General features: G+C 46.7%; 2 protein-coding genes across 4 annotated transcripts in view; one reads left to right on the plus strand and one right to left on the minus strand.

The window, feature by feature from the left end:
- The window catches only part of LOC125348723 (zinc finger protein 709-like), a 39,305-nt gene that overhangs the window by 15,798 nt on the left and 7,883 nt on the right, over positions 1-15,624 (plus strand). The gene's annotated exons all lie outside the window — the stretch shown is intronic.
- LOC125348739 (zinc finger protein 658B-like) lies at positions 13-14,460 on the minus strand. Of its 3 annotated transcripts, none has more exons than XM_048342249.1 (4): positions 13,692-14,460; positions 9,738-9,864; positions 4,534-4,623; positions 13-1,677 (listed from the first exon to the last, which is right to left on the minus strand). In XM_048342249.1, the coding sequence occupies exons 1-4, from the start codon at positions 13,692-13,694 to the stop codon at positions 200-202; spliced, it is 1,698 nt and encodes a 565-aa protein (XP_048198206.1). In that variant the 5' UTR covers positions 13,695-14,460; the 3' UTR covers positions 13-199. The 3 variants fall into 3 exon arrangements, with proteins under 3 accessions (XP_048198206.1, XP_048198204.1, XP_048198207.1); XM_048342247.1 differs by having other exon boundaries at positions 9,738-9,982; XM_048342250.1 differs by lacking the exons at positions 4,534-4,623; positions 9,738-9,864; positions 13,692-14,460 and adding an exon at positions 3,121-3,813.

Here is a 15,624-nt window from a genome sequence, read left to right on the forward strand (position 1 = left end):
CTCCGCTTCCAACTTTTTGGTAGTTAACTGGAGATAAGAGTCACACAGACTTTCCTGCCTGGGCTGGCTTTAATCTGCCATACTCAGATCTCAGTCTTCTGAGTAGCTGGGATGACAGGCATGAGCCATTAGTGCCCGGCTATATTGTGACTTTATCTCTATGGCTTCACAACTGCTTGAGGTCTGGTTTTATTTATTTTTAAGGTCGGGCCTGCCTCCTGTGAGTCCTCTGGTGCACCGTCAAGTGGGACAGCTGGTTGAACATCTTCCCGCACTGCTGGCAGGTGTAGGGCTTGTGGCCTGTGTGTGTCCTCTGGTGCACGGTGAGGTGGGACTGGCGGTAGAAGGATTTCCCACAGTCATGGCATGCGTAGGGTTTCTCGCCCGTGTGGATTCTCTGGTGCACAGTGAGGGATGAGAAGTGCTTGAAGGCCTTCCCGCACGTTGTGCACCCGTAAGGCTTCTCCCCGGTGTGGATCCTGCGGTGGGAGGTGAGGTTGGACTTGCAGAAGAAGGCTTTCCCACACATGTCGCACGCGTACGGCTTGTGCCCGGTGTGGAAGCGCTGGTGCACCGTGAGGTTGGATTTGGAGATGAAGGTCTTGCTGCAGCGGTCACAGCCATAGGGCTTCTCCCCGGTGTGGGTCCGCAGGTGCACTGTGATGGACGCCAGGCGGTTGAAGGTTTTCCGACACTCTTTGCACTCGTACGGCTTCTCGCCCGTGTGGATCCGCTGGTGGATGGTGAGTGAGGAGATGTGTCGGAAGGTCTTCCTGCAGTCTCCGCACGCGTACGGCTTGGCGCCCGTGTGCGTCCTCTGGTGCACGGTGAGATGGCCCCTCTGCTTGAACGTCTTCCTGCACTGCCCGCACTCGAAGGGCTTCTCGCCTGTGTGTGCCCGGCGATGGACGGCGAGATTGGACTCGAAGAAGAAGGTCTTTCCGCACTCGGGACACGCGTACTTCCGCTCCGCCTGGTGGCTCTTCCGGCATCTGTTGAGCTGGGACTCCCGGTAGAAGTGCTCCCCTGCCACGTCTAACTTCCGAGGTCCAGCTCGCTCGGGCTTCGGACCCCGGAACCTCCTCCGTTCCCTCCGCCTGGGAGGCGCGGGGCCGGCCGATCCGTGCTCCACCAGCGGCTTCTCACCACCACCGCGTCCATGCTTCTCTCCTTTTGGGGCTCGCTCCCGTTTGCTGCACTTAGACTTTGGGTGGACAAGGATGGCACGGACATCACGGTCGAGCGTCCTCTCTTCCGTCCGGGGCGACCCCAGGGCCTTCCCGCACCCCCTCGGCGTCCTCGCAGCCTCCCCTTTCCGGAACTTCCGGTGGGCCAGCAGCCGGGCCTTCCCGGAGCCAAAACACTTCAGGGACCTGCTGGGGCCGCGAGTATCACTGCGCCGGCCCAGCGGATCAGTGACTTCAGGACACGGGCAGTTCTCATTGGCCGACCCACTATGGACACGCCCACTGAGCAGCAGGTGCTGCTCCTGGGGCCCAGTCCTTGAGCATCCCATCTTTGGGTTCTGGTTTGTAATACCATTTGTGTGCAAATGAAATGTTTCTCTCCCTCCCACCATGACTTCAGGCCGGGCCTTGCTCTTGAGTGTAACCGGCCACAAGGGTCTGTCTGGATTTTCTGGGCTTGTCTTCAGCAGGCCATTCGCTCTCTGCAGGCCTAGAATGAGGACAGAACACATGAATAGCCGTGAGCCACGGCCTAAGGATGCTTTCATGGACTTCAAACATTAAGGTCCATTAATAAGTGTACGATTCTAGACATATTGCCTCATCTAAGTATGTGGGTTTTGGTCCTAATGAGTTCACAGAAAGACATGGCATTATGCACTTTATAGCCCTAAGTACTATTTCTTTTCTTTTTTTTTGTCAAGATGATGTACAGAGGGGTAACAATTACATACTTAAGATAGTGAGTACATTTCTTGTCACACTTGTTACCCCCTTCCTCATTTTTCTCTCACCTTCCCTCCCCCCAAACCCTCTTGCTTTCATCATTTTTTTTTTTTTTTGGCCAGTCCTGGGGCTTGGACTCAGGGCCTAAGCATTGTCCCTGGCTTCTTTTTGCTCAGGGCTAGCACTCTGCCTCTTGAGCCACAGCGCCACTTCTGGTCGTTTTCTATATATGTGGTGCTGGGGAATCGAACCCAGGGCCTCATGTATAGGAGGCAAGCACTCTTGCCACTAGGCCATATCCCCAGCCCTCATCATTTTTTTTAACCTTACCAATGATGGACATTGTCATTCTAGTCTACAATGCTTATGAACTCTAACTCTATGAACATTAATAATAAAACAATTCCTTCCAGGTCGGGTGATATGTACATTCCATTCCTTTTGCTTAATCTGTTCCTTTTTCTCTCATTTCTTCTCCCCCCCCCACCCCCCACGCTTGAGTTGCTTAGTACACTCTCATCAATGTCCATTGCAGCTGTGGAGCCCCTCTATTGTGTGTGTGTGTGTGTGTATCCAGTCCTGGGGCTGGAACTCAGGGCTGGAGCATTGTCCCTGGCTTCTTTTTCCTCAAGGCTAGCACTCTGTCAACTTGAGCCATAGCGCCATTTCTGGCCGTTTTCTATGTATGTGGTGCTGAGGAGTTGAACCCAGGGCTTCATGTATACAAGGCAAGCATTCTTGCCACTAGGCCATATTCCCAGTCCTCTACTGTATTTTTTCACCCCCTTCCCACTTTCTGTGTTGTCCCTCCAGCTTCCCCCAGATGTGCACGTGTATATACCATATGTGAGGTAAAGAATATAGGGTTCTGGGGGCTGGGGATATAGCCTAGTGGCAAGAGTGCTTGTCTCGAATACATGAAGCCCTGAGTTTGATTCCCCAGCATAACATATATAGAAAGTGGCCAGAGGGGGCGCTGTGGCTCAAGTGGCAGAGTGCTAGCCTTGAGCAAAAAGAAGCCAGGGACAGTGAGTGCTCAGGCCCTGAGTCCAAGGCCCAGGACTGGCCAAAAAAAAAAAAAAAAAGGATTTTCTAGAATATAGGGTTCTCTAAATACTGTAAGACTAATTAAGAAGAGGTCCTTTGCTTCCCTAAGTATTATTTCTTTTTATTTTTTGAAAACAAGTGGAGATGTTTAAATATTTACTGATTACTATGCGGTAGGTTTAGCACACAATCTTCCCCTACCACTGATTTTCTTGGCTCAGAGGAGCTCTCCTTCTGGCTTTTTGGTGGTTAATTGGAGATACGAATCTCACAGACATTCCTGCTTGGGCTGGCTTTGACCCATGATCCTCAGATCTCAGCCTCCTGAGAAGTTAGGATTATGGGTATGAGCCACTGGTGCCTGGCTACAGATTGGATTCTCTGAACTATACCAACAGTGTTATATTATATAAATTCAATACCCACATAGTACTTGGAATTCTCCAATATGAAACCCTCAGCTCTTCAGGATGAAACTGTTTGGTGTGGCTTTCATACACACCACCACCTGCTGTCTGGGCCCCAGCTCACCAACCACCCAGCTCCCAGCATGAACACCTTCCTTCATTAATTCTGAGTTACAAGCTTTCACAGTCTAGAATTATTTTCCTCATATTCTTATTAATTCCATAGGCGTCTGCCTCAGCAAATGCAACTTAAGTACTGCTATAAGCTACTCATTTCAAAATATGTGACCCTTATAATCAGGACCATTCAAGTCTACATTTTATGTCAGTGTATTACATACTAAATAGGGAAACTATTTTACTTAAGGCTTTTCACCAGTCCTGGGGCTTGACCTCAGGGCCTGGGCACTGTCCCTGAGTTTCTTTTGCTCAAGGTTAGCACTCTACCACTTAAGCCACAGTGCCACTTCTGGCTTTTTCTGTTTATGTGATACTGAGGAATCAACCCAAGGCTTCATGCACACAAGGCAAGCACTCTACCACTAAGCCACCTAAAGCAAATATTTATTGCTCTTATCAATATCTTGGTTCTAGCCAGGTATCAGTAGCTCATGCCTGAAATCCTACCTACCCGAGCTGAGAGCTGAGGATTGCAGTTCAAAGCCAGGCTGGGCAGGAAAGCTTGAAACTTATATCTCCAATTAACTGTCAAAAAGCCAGAAGTGGAGCTGTGGCTCCACTTAGACACAATGCCCAAGTCCAAAAACAGCACCCAAGCAAAACAAAATAAACAAAAAACTGTGGTCTTTTATATTCTCTTTCTCCTCTCCTTATACAATAATTCCCAGGAGGTTATTGCATAAGAATTGTTAAAAGAAGTAAAAATTTATACATGCTAACCAAGTTAGGCTGTTAAAACGAAGTAAAGCAGAGCATTTTGGCAAAGTAAATAAAAACATATGAAAAGATCCACAAAGATCCAGCGAAACTGGAAGTGGACCTCTGGCTCAAGTGGTAGGGCCATAGTCTTAAACACAAAAGCTCAAGGACAGCACCCAGGTGTCCTCCTCCTGTCTAGGATGGGGAAGAATGGGTAGGAGCAGCACAACATGGGGCGCATGTGGTAAGTTCCTCCTTTTCTCGCTGCCCACTGCACAATGACTGACCTGCGAGGCAGTGGGGTGGGCCGTCCACCCTCTGAGTCCCAAGTCCTTGTTCCAACTTGAAGATCAGCTCAGGTTTGGCCAGGCAGTGCCCTGTCAGGGGGGAAATGATGTAAGGTTGTGACAAAGTGCTGAGGCAGGTCTCCTGAAAAAAGCACTAGAATCAGATCATGAAAGACCCCATGGAAACTTTTGTTACTGGGTGTGCGGAATCTTCCAGTTCAATAGCATTCAAAAGTGTGAGGAAAACTGTCCCAGGTAAAGACTTGAGGGAGGGCTGGGAATATGGCCTAGTGGTAGAGTGCTTGCCTTGTATACATGAAGCCCTGGGTTCTATTCCTCAGCATCACATATATAGAAAAAGCCAGAAGTGGTGCTGTGGCTCAAGTGGTAGAGTGCTAGCCTTGAGCAAAAAGAAGCCAGGGACAGAGCTCAGGTCCTGAGTTCAGACCCCAGGACTGGCAAAAAAAAAAAAAAAAAGGGAAGAAAATAATAGTAAGGCCAAGGAATGAAATGGGTCATAAAAGGTCAAAAGGTCATAAAAAGCACCAATTGGGACTTTTGTATGTGAGGAACTCAATGAATGAAACAAGAACAAAACCAGATGGAAGACTCCACAGCAAAACTGAGCTCTAGGAGGTTGACATCTGAGGATTATGGCTCAGTCAATATAGGCAGCAAAGTCTCTGAGACTCAAGTGACAGTGCTAGCCTTGAGCAAGTAAGCTCAGGGACAGTCCTCAAGTTCAAGTTTCAATACCAACACAGACAGACAGACAGACAGACACACAAAACAATGAAAAGAGCAACTAAGCCTTCAGCACACATATGGCTATTATGCAGGAAGCAAATGTTCCAAATGGAACACAGAGGACATATCATCTGTAATTAAGGGAAGACTTTTCAACTGAGTGAATAAGATGGGCTCAAAGGACTCCAAACAGATTGAGTCATATTACAATTTGGCTCTGAAAAGTAAAAGACAAAGAATTTTAAAAATAGCAGAGAAAAAGCAAAGGATAGTTATAAACAGATGCCCACAAGAGGAAGAGCAGAAGTCTCAACAGACCCACTACAGACCACACACAGAATTATGTATCCAGAGTCCTGAAAATCAAACCAAATCAAACAGCCAGGTAAGAACACTAAACATGCCAGGTGCTAGTGGCTCACATATGCATGTAATCCTAGCTACTTAGGAGGCTGAGATCTGGGGATTGCAGTTCAAAGCCAGCCCAGGCAGGAAAGTCTGCAAGACTTGTATCTCCAACTAATCATAAGAAAACTGGAAGTGGAAAGGTAGCTCCAAGTGGTAGAGCACTAGCTTTGAGCAAAAAGAGCTCAAGGACAGTGCCCAGGCCCAGAGTTCAAGTCCCATGACCAACAACAATAACAAAAATACTAAACCCAGGAAAATTAGTCCTTCTAGAAATGAAAGAGAAAAAGAGTTTTTGCTGGGCATCATTGGCTCATGCCTGTAAGCCTAGCTACTCAGGAGGCTGAGATCTGAGGATCTCAGTTCAAAGCCAGCATGGGCAGGAAAGTCCATGAGACTCTTACCTTCAATGAACCACCAGAAAACTTGAAGTGGTGCTGTGGCTTGCTCAAGTGGTAGAGTGCTAGCTTTGAGCTGAAGAGCTCAGGGACAGCTCCCAGGCCCTGACCAAAATAAACAAACAAACAAACAAACAAATAAATAAATTTTCAAGAGGGCTGGGAAAATGGCCTAGTGGTAAGGTGCTCACCACATATACATGAAGCCCTGGGTTCAATTCCTCAGCACCACATATATAGAAAAAGTGGCGCTGTGGCTCAAGTGGTAGAGTGCTAGCCTTGAGCAAAATGAAGCCAGGGACAGTGCTCAGGCCCTGAGTTCAAGGCCTTGGACTGGCAAAAAAAAAAGTTTTCAAGAAAATAAAAAACTGGTGCCAGGGATATGGCCTAGCGGTAGAGTGCTTGCCTTGCATACCTGACGCCCTGGGTTCAATTCCTCAGCACCACATAAATAGAAAAAGCCAGAAATGGCTCAAGTGGAAGACAGCTAGCTTCGAGCAAAAAAAGAAAAGAAAAAACTGAGCTGGGCACTAGTGGCTCCTGGATACTTAGAGGGCTGAACTCTCGAGGATTGTGGTTTAAAGTCAGTCTGGGCAGAAAAATCCATGAGATCCCATCTCTGAAATAACCAGCAAAAAATCATGCTAGTGGTGTGGCTTAAGTAGTAGAGCCTAACAAGCTCAAGGCCCTTCATTTCACACAACAACACTACCACAAAAAAGAAAAAGTAGGGCTGGGAATATGGCCTAGTGGCAAGAGTGCTTGCCCCGTATACATGAAGCCCTGGGTTCGATTCCCCAGCACCACATATACAGAAAATGGCCACAAGTGGTGCTGTGTCTCAAGTGGCAGAGTGCTAGCCTTGAGCAAAAAGAAGCCAGGGATAGTGCTCAGGCCCTGAGTCCAAGGCCCGGGACTGGCAAAAAAAAAAAAAGAAAAAGTAAAGGAAAAACAAAATTCATCAACATTGGGACAGTTATGCAAGAATTACTTAAGGATGCCATATTTCTAGAAGTGAAAAGATAACTATCTTAAAACAAATGATAAAATTCAAATGCAGAACACCTACCCAAAGAGAAAATCAAGCACAACAAAAATTAACAAAAGAAAAAAGGAATCAAAGAATCAAAAGGACTTAACAGACATATACAAAAGTCAACTCAAAATTGATCAGCTTTTAGTGTAAGGCCTGGAAATAATGGAACAAAATACAAGGAAGAACACTTTAAGCATTGCATGTAGGCCAACATTCCTACTCAAAAGGCTGAGCTCTGAGGATCGCAGTTTGAAGACAACTTGGGTAGAAAAGTTTCTGTGACACTCTTATCTCTAACTAACCACTCAAAAACCACAAGAGGTGCTGTGGCTCAAAGTGGTAGCCTTGAGCAAAAGAGCACAAGGACAGTGCTCAGGCCATGTCATGAGTTTAAGCCTCATGACACAAGGGACCCCAAAAGCACATCTAACAAAAGCAAAAACTGACATAGGACTCTACTATACTAAAAAGCTTCTGTAGAGAAAAGCAAACAATCTAGGAAAGAGCTGACCTACAGCATGAGAGAAATATTTGCAAATTATTCAAAAGGGTATTAGTTTCCAGAATATATAAGGGATTCAAACAGCTAAGCACAGCAGAAAAACAATCCAAAGAAGTCTCATTAAATGACCTGAATCAACATTTCCCGGACGAGGACATATACTTAACCCATAGGTACCTGAAAAAATTCTTATTATGTCAGAACCAAGGAAAGGCAAATTAAAAGCACATGGTTAAAATGGCAATTATCAAAGACACAAAACCTCTAATGTTGAATCTTCATGTATTATTGGTATATAGAGCAGTACAGACAGGTGACAAACACTAGTTCCCTTAATCAGAAGAGAAGTAGCATGTGAGATGGACATCGTGTAACTGCTGCATGTATTTACAAGAAATGAAATCAGTATTGTGATAAAAAATCAGTCTTAATGCTTAGAACAAAAGACAAGATAGGGAACCAACAACGTATTTGTCCGTCAGCAGGAAAATGGACAAAGAAAACATCCACATCAACAATGGACGATTAATTCAGCCAAAAACCAAATCCTGAGATGGGCATAGAGATTCATGCTTGTAGTCCCAGCAACCGAGGAAGTAGTTTTGTGAGTTTATGGTCAACCTGGGCAAAGGAAGCAATAAGATCTTGTCTCCAAAACAACAAAACTCTGGGGGCTATAGCTTAGTGGTATAGCCAATGCTCAACAAACATAAGATTCCCAAGTTCAAGGTCCTGGGTTCAATTCCCCAAGAGCAAAAAGAAACAAGCAACGATCCCTCAAACAAAACAAACCAAGGGCTCGGGGTATAGCTCAAGTGTCTTAGCTAACTGCAAGATCCTAGGCTCAATTGTCAGCATGAAAAAACAAACTGGAACAGCACTAAAACCCACATTTGCCACTTGTCATGACTATGGACAGATCTGCAGAACATTATGAAGTGAATTCAGGCATGGAAAGGCAAATGCTGCTTTGCTCACTTGTTTTGTGAAGGCAAAAGCTGACCTCAAATAGAACAGAACGCATAGTTTTTTTTGCTTCTAGAGAGGCCTTAAGGTCTGTGAAGGGTGGAAGGAAGATGGATGGAGAAGAGGGTTAGCATGTGCTGAGAACTTTTGGATAGGATAATAATTCCTAACAACCTATAGCATAGAAGCCTAAGGCTCAAAATAATAAACCAAGTTTTTTTTTGTGTGTGTGCATGTGTATGTGTGCTCATGTGTGTGTATGTACCAGTCTAGAGCTTGAATTCAGAGCTGAGGCGCTGTCCTTGAGCATTTTTGTTCAAGGCTAGTGTTCTTTCACTTGAGCCACAGGCTTTTGGCTTTTGGATATAAATATGACGGACTTTCCTGCCCAGGCTGGCTTTGAACCATGATCTGCAGATCTCAGCCTCTTGAGCAGCTAGGATTACAGGCATGAGCCACCAGCACCCAGCTTAGCCTGGCTTCATCTTCAAATAGCAGTGAGAGATTTTAAATGTTTCTAATATAGACATGAGAACTGAGCTAACAGAATTGCCAGTTACCATGAGGGGATAATTAGACAGGCATAAATGTGTACTGAAGGTCCACAATGTATAAGTGCAATTTTGAATGTCAATGGAAATATAATCAAAAGTTCAAAACAGTTTCTGTATAAATATATATTTTTGCCAGTCCTGGGGCTTGAATTCTGGACTTGGGTGCTGTTCCTGAATTTCTTTTGCTCAAGGTGAGTGCTCTACCACTTGAGCCACAGCCCCATTTCCACCTTTATCTGAGTAGTTTATTAGAGATGAGAGTCTCATGGAGTTTCTGCCTGGGCTGGCTTCCGATCATGATCCTCAGATCTCAGCCTCCTGAGTAGCTAGATTATAGGTCCAGAGTTGCTGGCACCATAGCTCAATTCCTATATTTTCAGTGTAGGAAAGCTGTTCTTCAGTTGGGTACTAGTGGCTCATGCCTGTAATCCTAGCTACTCAGGAGGCTGAGATCTGAGGGCTGAGGTTCCAAGCCACTCAGGGAGGGTAAGTCCATGAGACTCTTATCTCCAATTAACCACTGAAAACCCAGAAGTGGAATAGAGCACAAAGAAAGAAAATAAAGTTTCTCCTGAGAGCGTGGGACTGCCACTCACCCACGAACACCAGGCTGCTGTAGTTGTCGAGCATCACATCCCTGTAGAGCGTCCGCTGAGCATCGTCCAGGTCCTGCCACTCCTCCCGGGTGAAATCCACAGCCACGTCCTCGAATGACACCAAGCTCTGTAATGACACATTGCTCCTCAAGTCTGAAGCTCTGGGAACAGGAGCAGAGGAGCTCATTCTTCTGTGGGGAAACGCTTCTTCCATCTGTTTTCCATAAGACAGTTTGATTTGTGTCCTGTTTCTCAGGAGAAAGAAAATTATTATAAATGTATTACCAGGTATTCATTCAGTCACTCAAAATAAATTAGGGATTTTCTCATATAGATTTAGCATAATTTTTTTCTTTCTGCTGGTCCTGGGGTTTGAACTCAGTGCCTGAGCACTGTCCTTAGCTTTTGTGCTCAAGACTAGTGCTCTACCACTTGAGCCACAGCACCACTTCCAGTTTTCTGGTATTTAACTAGAATTAAGAATCTCTCAGACTTTCCTGACTAGGTTGGCTTTAAATCATGATCCTCAGATCTCAGTCTCCAGAGTAGCTAAGATTACAAGCATGAACCACCAGTACCTGGCTTAGTTTTTAATTTCAGCAAGAACAGGATAAATAAAATCAACAAGAGTCTAAAAATGCAAGCATAAATAATGAGATTACGTATCAGAAACAGAATTCTGCAGAGGTTCAATATACATGATAAAGTAGCAGAAAATACAAATTATTCAGTATATTCAAGTCATACTTCACAATTCCTATTTGCGATATGAATGTGTCCTCAAGGATGTGAGGCAACAGAAGATGAGATAGCACAAAGAACAGAATCAGGGTTATGGAAAGACACTCAACACCATGTCTGAATATGGATATTTAGTTAACTGACTGGCCCAGTGGTTAACTCGATTAATTCCAACAATTTAAATTTCATGTACTTGCTGTTATTAGTACAGATTAATGTCCCTTCATATACATCCTTCTAGTCCCCTCCCAAATCCAAAATAACTACTAGTCTCCACATATAAAATGAACACAACTGCCAGGTGCTGCGTGCTGGTGGCTGACTGTAATCCTACTCAGGAGGCTGAGATCTGAGGATTATTTTTTGAAGCTAGCCTAGGAAGGAAAGTCTATGAAACTCATCTCCCATTAACCAGTAAAAGCTGGAAATGGAGTTATGGTTCAAATAGTAGCGCACCAGCCTATAGCAATAAAACTAAGGGATACTGCCCAGGCCTTGAGTTCAAGCCTCAGACCACACGCACATACGCACTCACCAATAACAAAATAACAACAAACTCACTAATTCTCCACCCCCAAATTAATCTATATTATCCCATCAATATTTCAAATGCCAAGTATTTATTACAAGGGTCTAGACACAAAACCTTAAAATTAATCTGGAAGCTTGTGGGGTGTGTATGTGTGTGTGTGTGAAATTATCTTGAACACTCTTAAATTATGTGCAATAAAATTAGCTTTCATTATTATTATTACTTTTTGTTGGTCATGGGGTTTGAACTCTGGGTCTATGCGCTGTCCCTGAGCTCTTCTGCTCAAGGCTAGCACTTGAGCCATAGCACTACTTCTGGTTTCCTGGTGGTTAATTGGAGATGAGTTTCATGGTCTTGCCTGCCCAGGCTGGTTTTGAACAGCAATCCTCAGATAGCCTCCAGAGTAGCTACTCGGAAACTCTCATTATTTGACACAGATATTATGAAAGCATAATATTGTAAGAAAACAAATGACCCACAAAAGCCATAGATGAATACGTATGGATGTAAGGTTTATATTATTAAGAGTTACACAATGCCATATTTAAACCCAACCATATCAAAAGCAATACCAAATCCAAATACAGTAAGCAGTACCATCAAAAAGGCAGATGTTGCTGGGGACATAGTACAGTGGTAGAGCGCATGTCTTTTTTTTAATTTGTTTTGTTTTTGCAGCCAGTCCTGGGGTGTGGACTCAGGGCCTGAGCACTGTCCCTGGCTTCTTTTTGCTCAAGGCTAGCACTCTGCCACTTGAGTCACAGCGCCACTTCTGGCCATTTTCTGTATATGTGGTGCTGGGGAATCGAACCGAGGGCTTCAAGTATATGAGGCAAGCGCTCTTGCCACTAGGCCATATCCCCAGCCCCAGAGCGCATGTCTTGAATGGCCAAGGCCCTAGATTCAATTCCCCAGAACTATAGCAGAATAAGATTCTGATTCTCCATCAATGGAACACAAACTGAGTAAATGTCTCATGATTCAGGTCTCTCTCGTGATCATAAACAGGATTTCTACACAACAGGTAGGTGAAAAAACACATGAAAAGACTGGGGCTCAATGAAAGATGAGGATCAACACAGGCCTGAGGGGTTGAGAAAAAGAAAGTAACAAAATATACCATATGCACATCTCAAACACAACAGTGAAACCCCTTGGGGAAATTTCTTTACATGGGGGAAATGTAGTTTTGGGAGGAGGCATTATTCAGAGATGGGAAGAGTCATGGAAGTATGAATATAGTCTAAATTGTTTGCACATACAAAAATAGCAAAATGAAACCTGTTGAAATTGTTTTAGGATGAAGTGGGATAGGGGAGTAATAGAGGGGCTAGCCCCAGAGGATGATTTTTTTGTGGGGGGGAGTAGAGGGGAGCTCCAGTCATGGAGATTGAATCCTTGAGCTTTTGCGCTCTACCATTTAAATCATAGCTCTACTTTCTGCTTTTTGCTGGTTAGTTGGAGCTAAAGAGTCTCACAGACTTTCCTGTTGGCTTCGAAGTTTGATCCTCAGATCTTAGCCTCCTGAATAACAAGGATTACAGGTGTGAGCCACCAGTGTCCAGCTCAGGATGTACTGTTTATGTGTGTGGAAATGTCACAATGGAATCCCTATTATACAACTAATGCTATTAATAAAAGGGGTTTGGAAATGTGAGGCACACATTGGCATGAATCTTGCCTTACAGAATCTTAAACAGAACTATCCCCAAAAAGACTGGGTACACAGCGGGCCACTCTGACTAAAGTTCCCAGTGGGTAGATCTTAACTCACCCAGCACTAGCAGAGGACAGGGCTCACCACAGAACTAAGTACTTCCACTGCCTTCATTCCCTTGGGTCAGGGTAGCCAGAGGGGTTCATAAAACCCCCAAAGACTGTCTCTTCCAGGAAGGGCTTTTCCAGCATAGTGACCAAGGGCTATTATGATGATTGAGCTCTTATCTAGCCGGCTGCAGGGAATCAATAAGGCAACAAGACACAACAAAATACCTCCCTTCCTCTCGAGCACACACAGCTCTGGCAGCCTGGAAAGGAGCTCAGCACATCCCCAGCCTCCCTCCTCTCCCCCTTATTGCACTGAACCTGGGGCTACTAGTTCTTCCAGTTAGAAGTCTGCGGGTTTCAGCTTTAATGTATTCTATCCGGGGGCGTGGGGTGGTAATAAACTAATCTAAGCTCTGGGTGCAAAGGTGTCCGTGCATAGTTAAATCTCCAGGTCTGGGGCTCGGGCACCGTCTGGTGAAGGAATCCTACATAGAGTCGGGATCCTCCCCTTTCCTGCCCCCCACGATGCTCCAGGTCACCACACACCTGCACACCTCCACATCACCTGGGGACCCGGCCTGTCCTCCTCAATGCTCCCAGTCATCAGCACACACCTGCACACCTCCACATCACCTGGGGACACGGGGGTGGGGGTGGGGAGGAAGAGCCGTCTGGAGAGGCTCCAGCCAGCGAAGTGGGTAGAACTAACTGGCTTAGGGAACACAGAACACGCCTGGTCCAGGCTGCCGGCCTGGTGTCCTAGAGAGAGCAACTGAGATCCAGGGACCCACTCACGACCCCCAGCACGCGATCCCCCAGGAGAGGAGACCCATAGTCCAGCGACCCTCACTCAAGGCCCGGATTAGAGCAGAGCGCGGGGAGGCGCACTTCCCGCCTGTCCCCGGGACGCTCACCATGCTCGTCTTTCTGGGGTGTCCAGCGTCCTCCCAACACACCTGCTCGGCACTGGTGAGCAACAGGGAAGCAGAGGCTGTGACAGAGCCAAGTGGCCCTCCGGGATGAAAACAAGCCTGGAGGAGAAGCCCCCAAGATGGCGAGCAAAGAGCGGGCCTGACAAAAGGCCGGAAGGCTGCTAAAGCCCGCCTCCACCCAACTCCGCGTGAGCATGATAGGTCAGTTCACAATAATTGCCTCTGATTGGATAAACCGCCTCAGGTCCTTCCCCCTCGGGCTTGAGTGACGGCACTTGGCACCAACCAATGGCTAGGAGAGTCCAGCTTGACAAGTTCTAAGCGTGGGTTATTTCTCAGGGGCGGGACTTTAGGCTCCTCCATAATTTAATATTTGCATTAACGGATTGATGAATTATATTGGGAACGGTGTGTTTTGAGAGATGATTTGTGTGCCTTCCGGACGAATGCATGTTCACTGACGCCAAATGGCCAGTGCTTCTATATGTATGCAACTCAATGTCTTTTTTTTTTGGCTGTAGCTAAATAAGTGTCAGGATCTCACAGGGCAAGCCGGTAGCCGGCGCTTGAATTCCAGCATCTTCTTCAGAACCTCCAGAAGCAGCGCAAAACGACACCGTGGGTCACCCGCACGGCCCGACCCGTCCCGGCCGGTGCCTGACGAGAAACTTCCCAGCGGGCAGATGGAGGTAAAGGCCAAGCCTAAGCAGTGCATCCTTTCCAGGCAGTCCAAGCACGCCGGGCGCATTCCTGTGACGCAAACTAAGTGCTGGTGGAGAGAGTCGTGTCGCCAGCCTTATGACGCAACAAAGGCGTGCCCGAGGCTTTCCTGTCAGTCATCTGTCCCTTTGTCGAACACCTAAGAGAGTATCTTCAAATTGAGTCGGTGGGCAGCGGGGTGTCATCATCAAGCTACAGGGCAGACAAGAGATCACGGTTCAAAGGCTATCCGGGGGAAAAAATTCCAGAGGAGCTGTGGTGGTTTCCACACGTAATTCTAGCTGCTTTAGTGGAGGCTGAGATCCCGCAGGAGCCTGGGTTCGAAGACAGCGCCGGCAGGACAGTCTGTACAGATTCCCCTCTCCAAAATATGAGGAATATGACTGCTCGCCTCGTATACATGAAGCCCTGGGTTCGATTCCCCAGCACCATATATATAGAAAAGACCAGAGGTGGCGCTGTGGCTCAAGTGGCAGAGTGCTAGCCTTGAGCAAAAAGAAGCCAGGGACAGTGCTCAGGCCCTGAGCCCAAGGCACAGGACTGGCAAAAAAAGAAGAAAGAAACAAAAGCAGAGTGGAGGCGAGACTCCAGTGGTAGAGTTGCCATCGAACACACAATTTTCAAGCAAATGTGAAGCCCTAGGCTCCGTTACTGAAAAAGGCCGGAGGGCCTCTCCAACTTGGTTGTCAATGGGGGGGAGGGCGGGATTATGAGCTGTCCAATCAGGCGCGGCCAAAGGGGGGCGGGGGCGGGAGAAGAGGACGTTAAAGTGTATTCTGGGCAAACGTACGTAAACGTCATTTCCTGTTTTCAGTCAGGCTGCACATCCGGTCTCCGGACGCTATCGCGTCACTCATTGTCCCCAGTCTCTTTGTGACGCGGCCAGGAGTCTTTAGTGAGGTGCGGACAACTCGTAACCCCCGAAATGGTGAGTGTGGGGCGCCTGGGCTTCCCGGGATGCAGGCTGTGGTGGACTCTGGCCGCACAACCCCCAGATTCCTGTCCCGCCCTTATGGAGCCGCTTTTGGCCCTGTCCCTTTCCCGGCGCTGAGTCACTGAGATGCGGGGGTGGGGGTGGGGAGGGCATGATGGCGGCAGGATCGTAGTCTGTGAGACTCGAGGCTCCACGCCTTCCTTGCTCTCCAGGGAACAGAGACAACCTGGATATATGTATATATTTGCCTGTTCTGAGGCT

This window comes from Perognathus longimembris, chromosome 3 (genome assembly GCF_023159225.1).
Source record: "Perognathus longimembris pacificus isolate PPM17 chromosome 3, ASM2315922v1, whole genome shotgun sequence".
In the NCBI taxonomy this organism is placed as follows: Eukaryota; Metazoa; Chordata; class Mammalia; order Rodentia; family Heteromyidae; genus Perognathus; species Perognathus longimembris.

Excerpts from the sequence above, each read along its gene's own strand:
- LOC125348739 (XM_048342247.1), bottom strand. The coding sequence starts at position 9,951 with ATGGAAGAAGCGTTTCCCCACAGAAGAATGAGCTCCTCTGCTCCTGTT. Across the intron at positions 4,624-9,737 it reads CAGCAGCCTGGTGTTCGTGG|GGCACTGCCTGGCCAAACCT; the intron begins GTGAGTGGCAGT and ends CCCCCCTGACAG. Across the intron at positions 1,678-4,533 it reads CCCACCCCACTGCCTCGCAG|GCCTGCAGAGAGCGAATGGC; the intron begins GTCAGTCATTGT and ends TCCTCATTCTAG.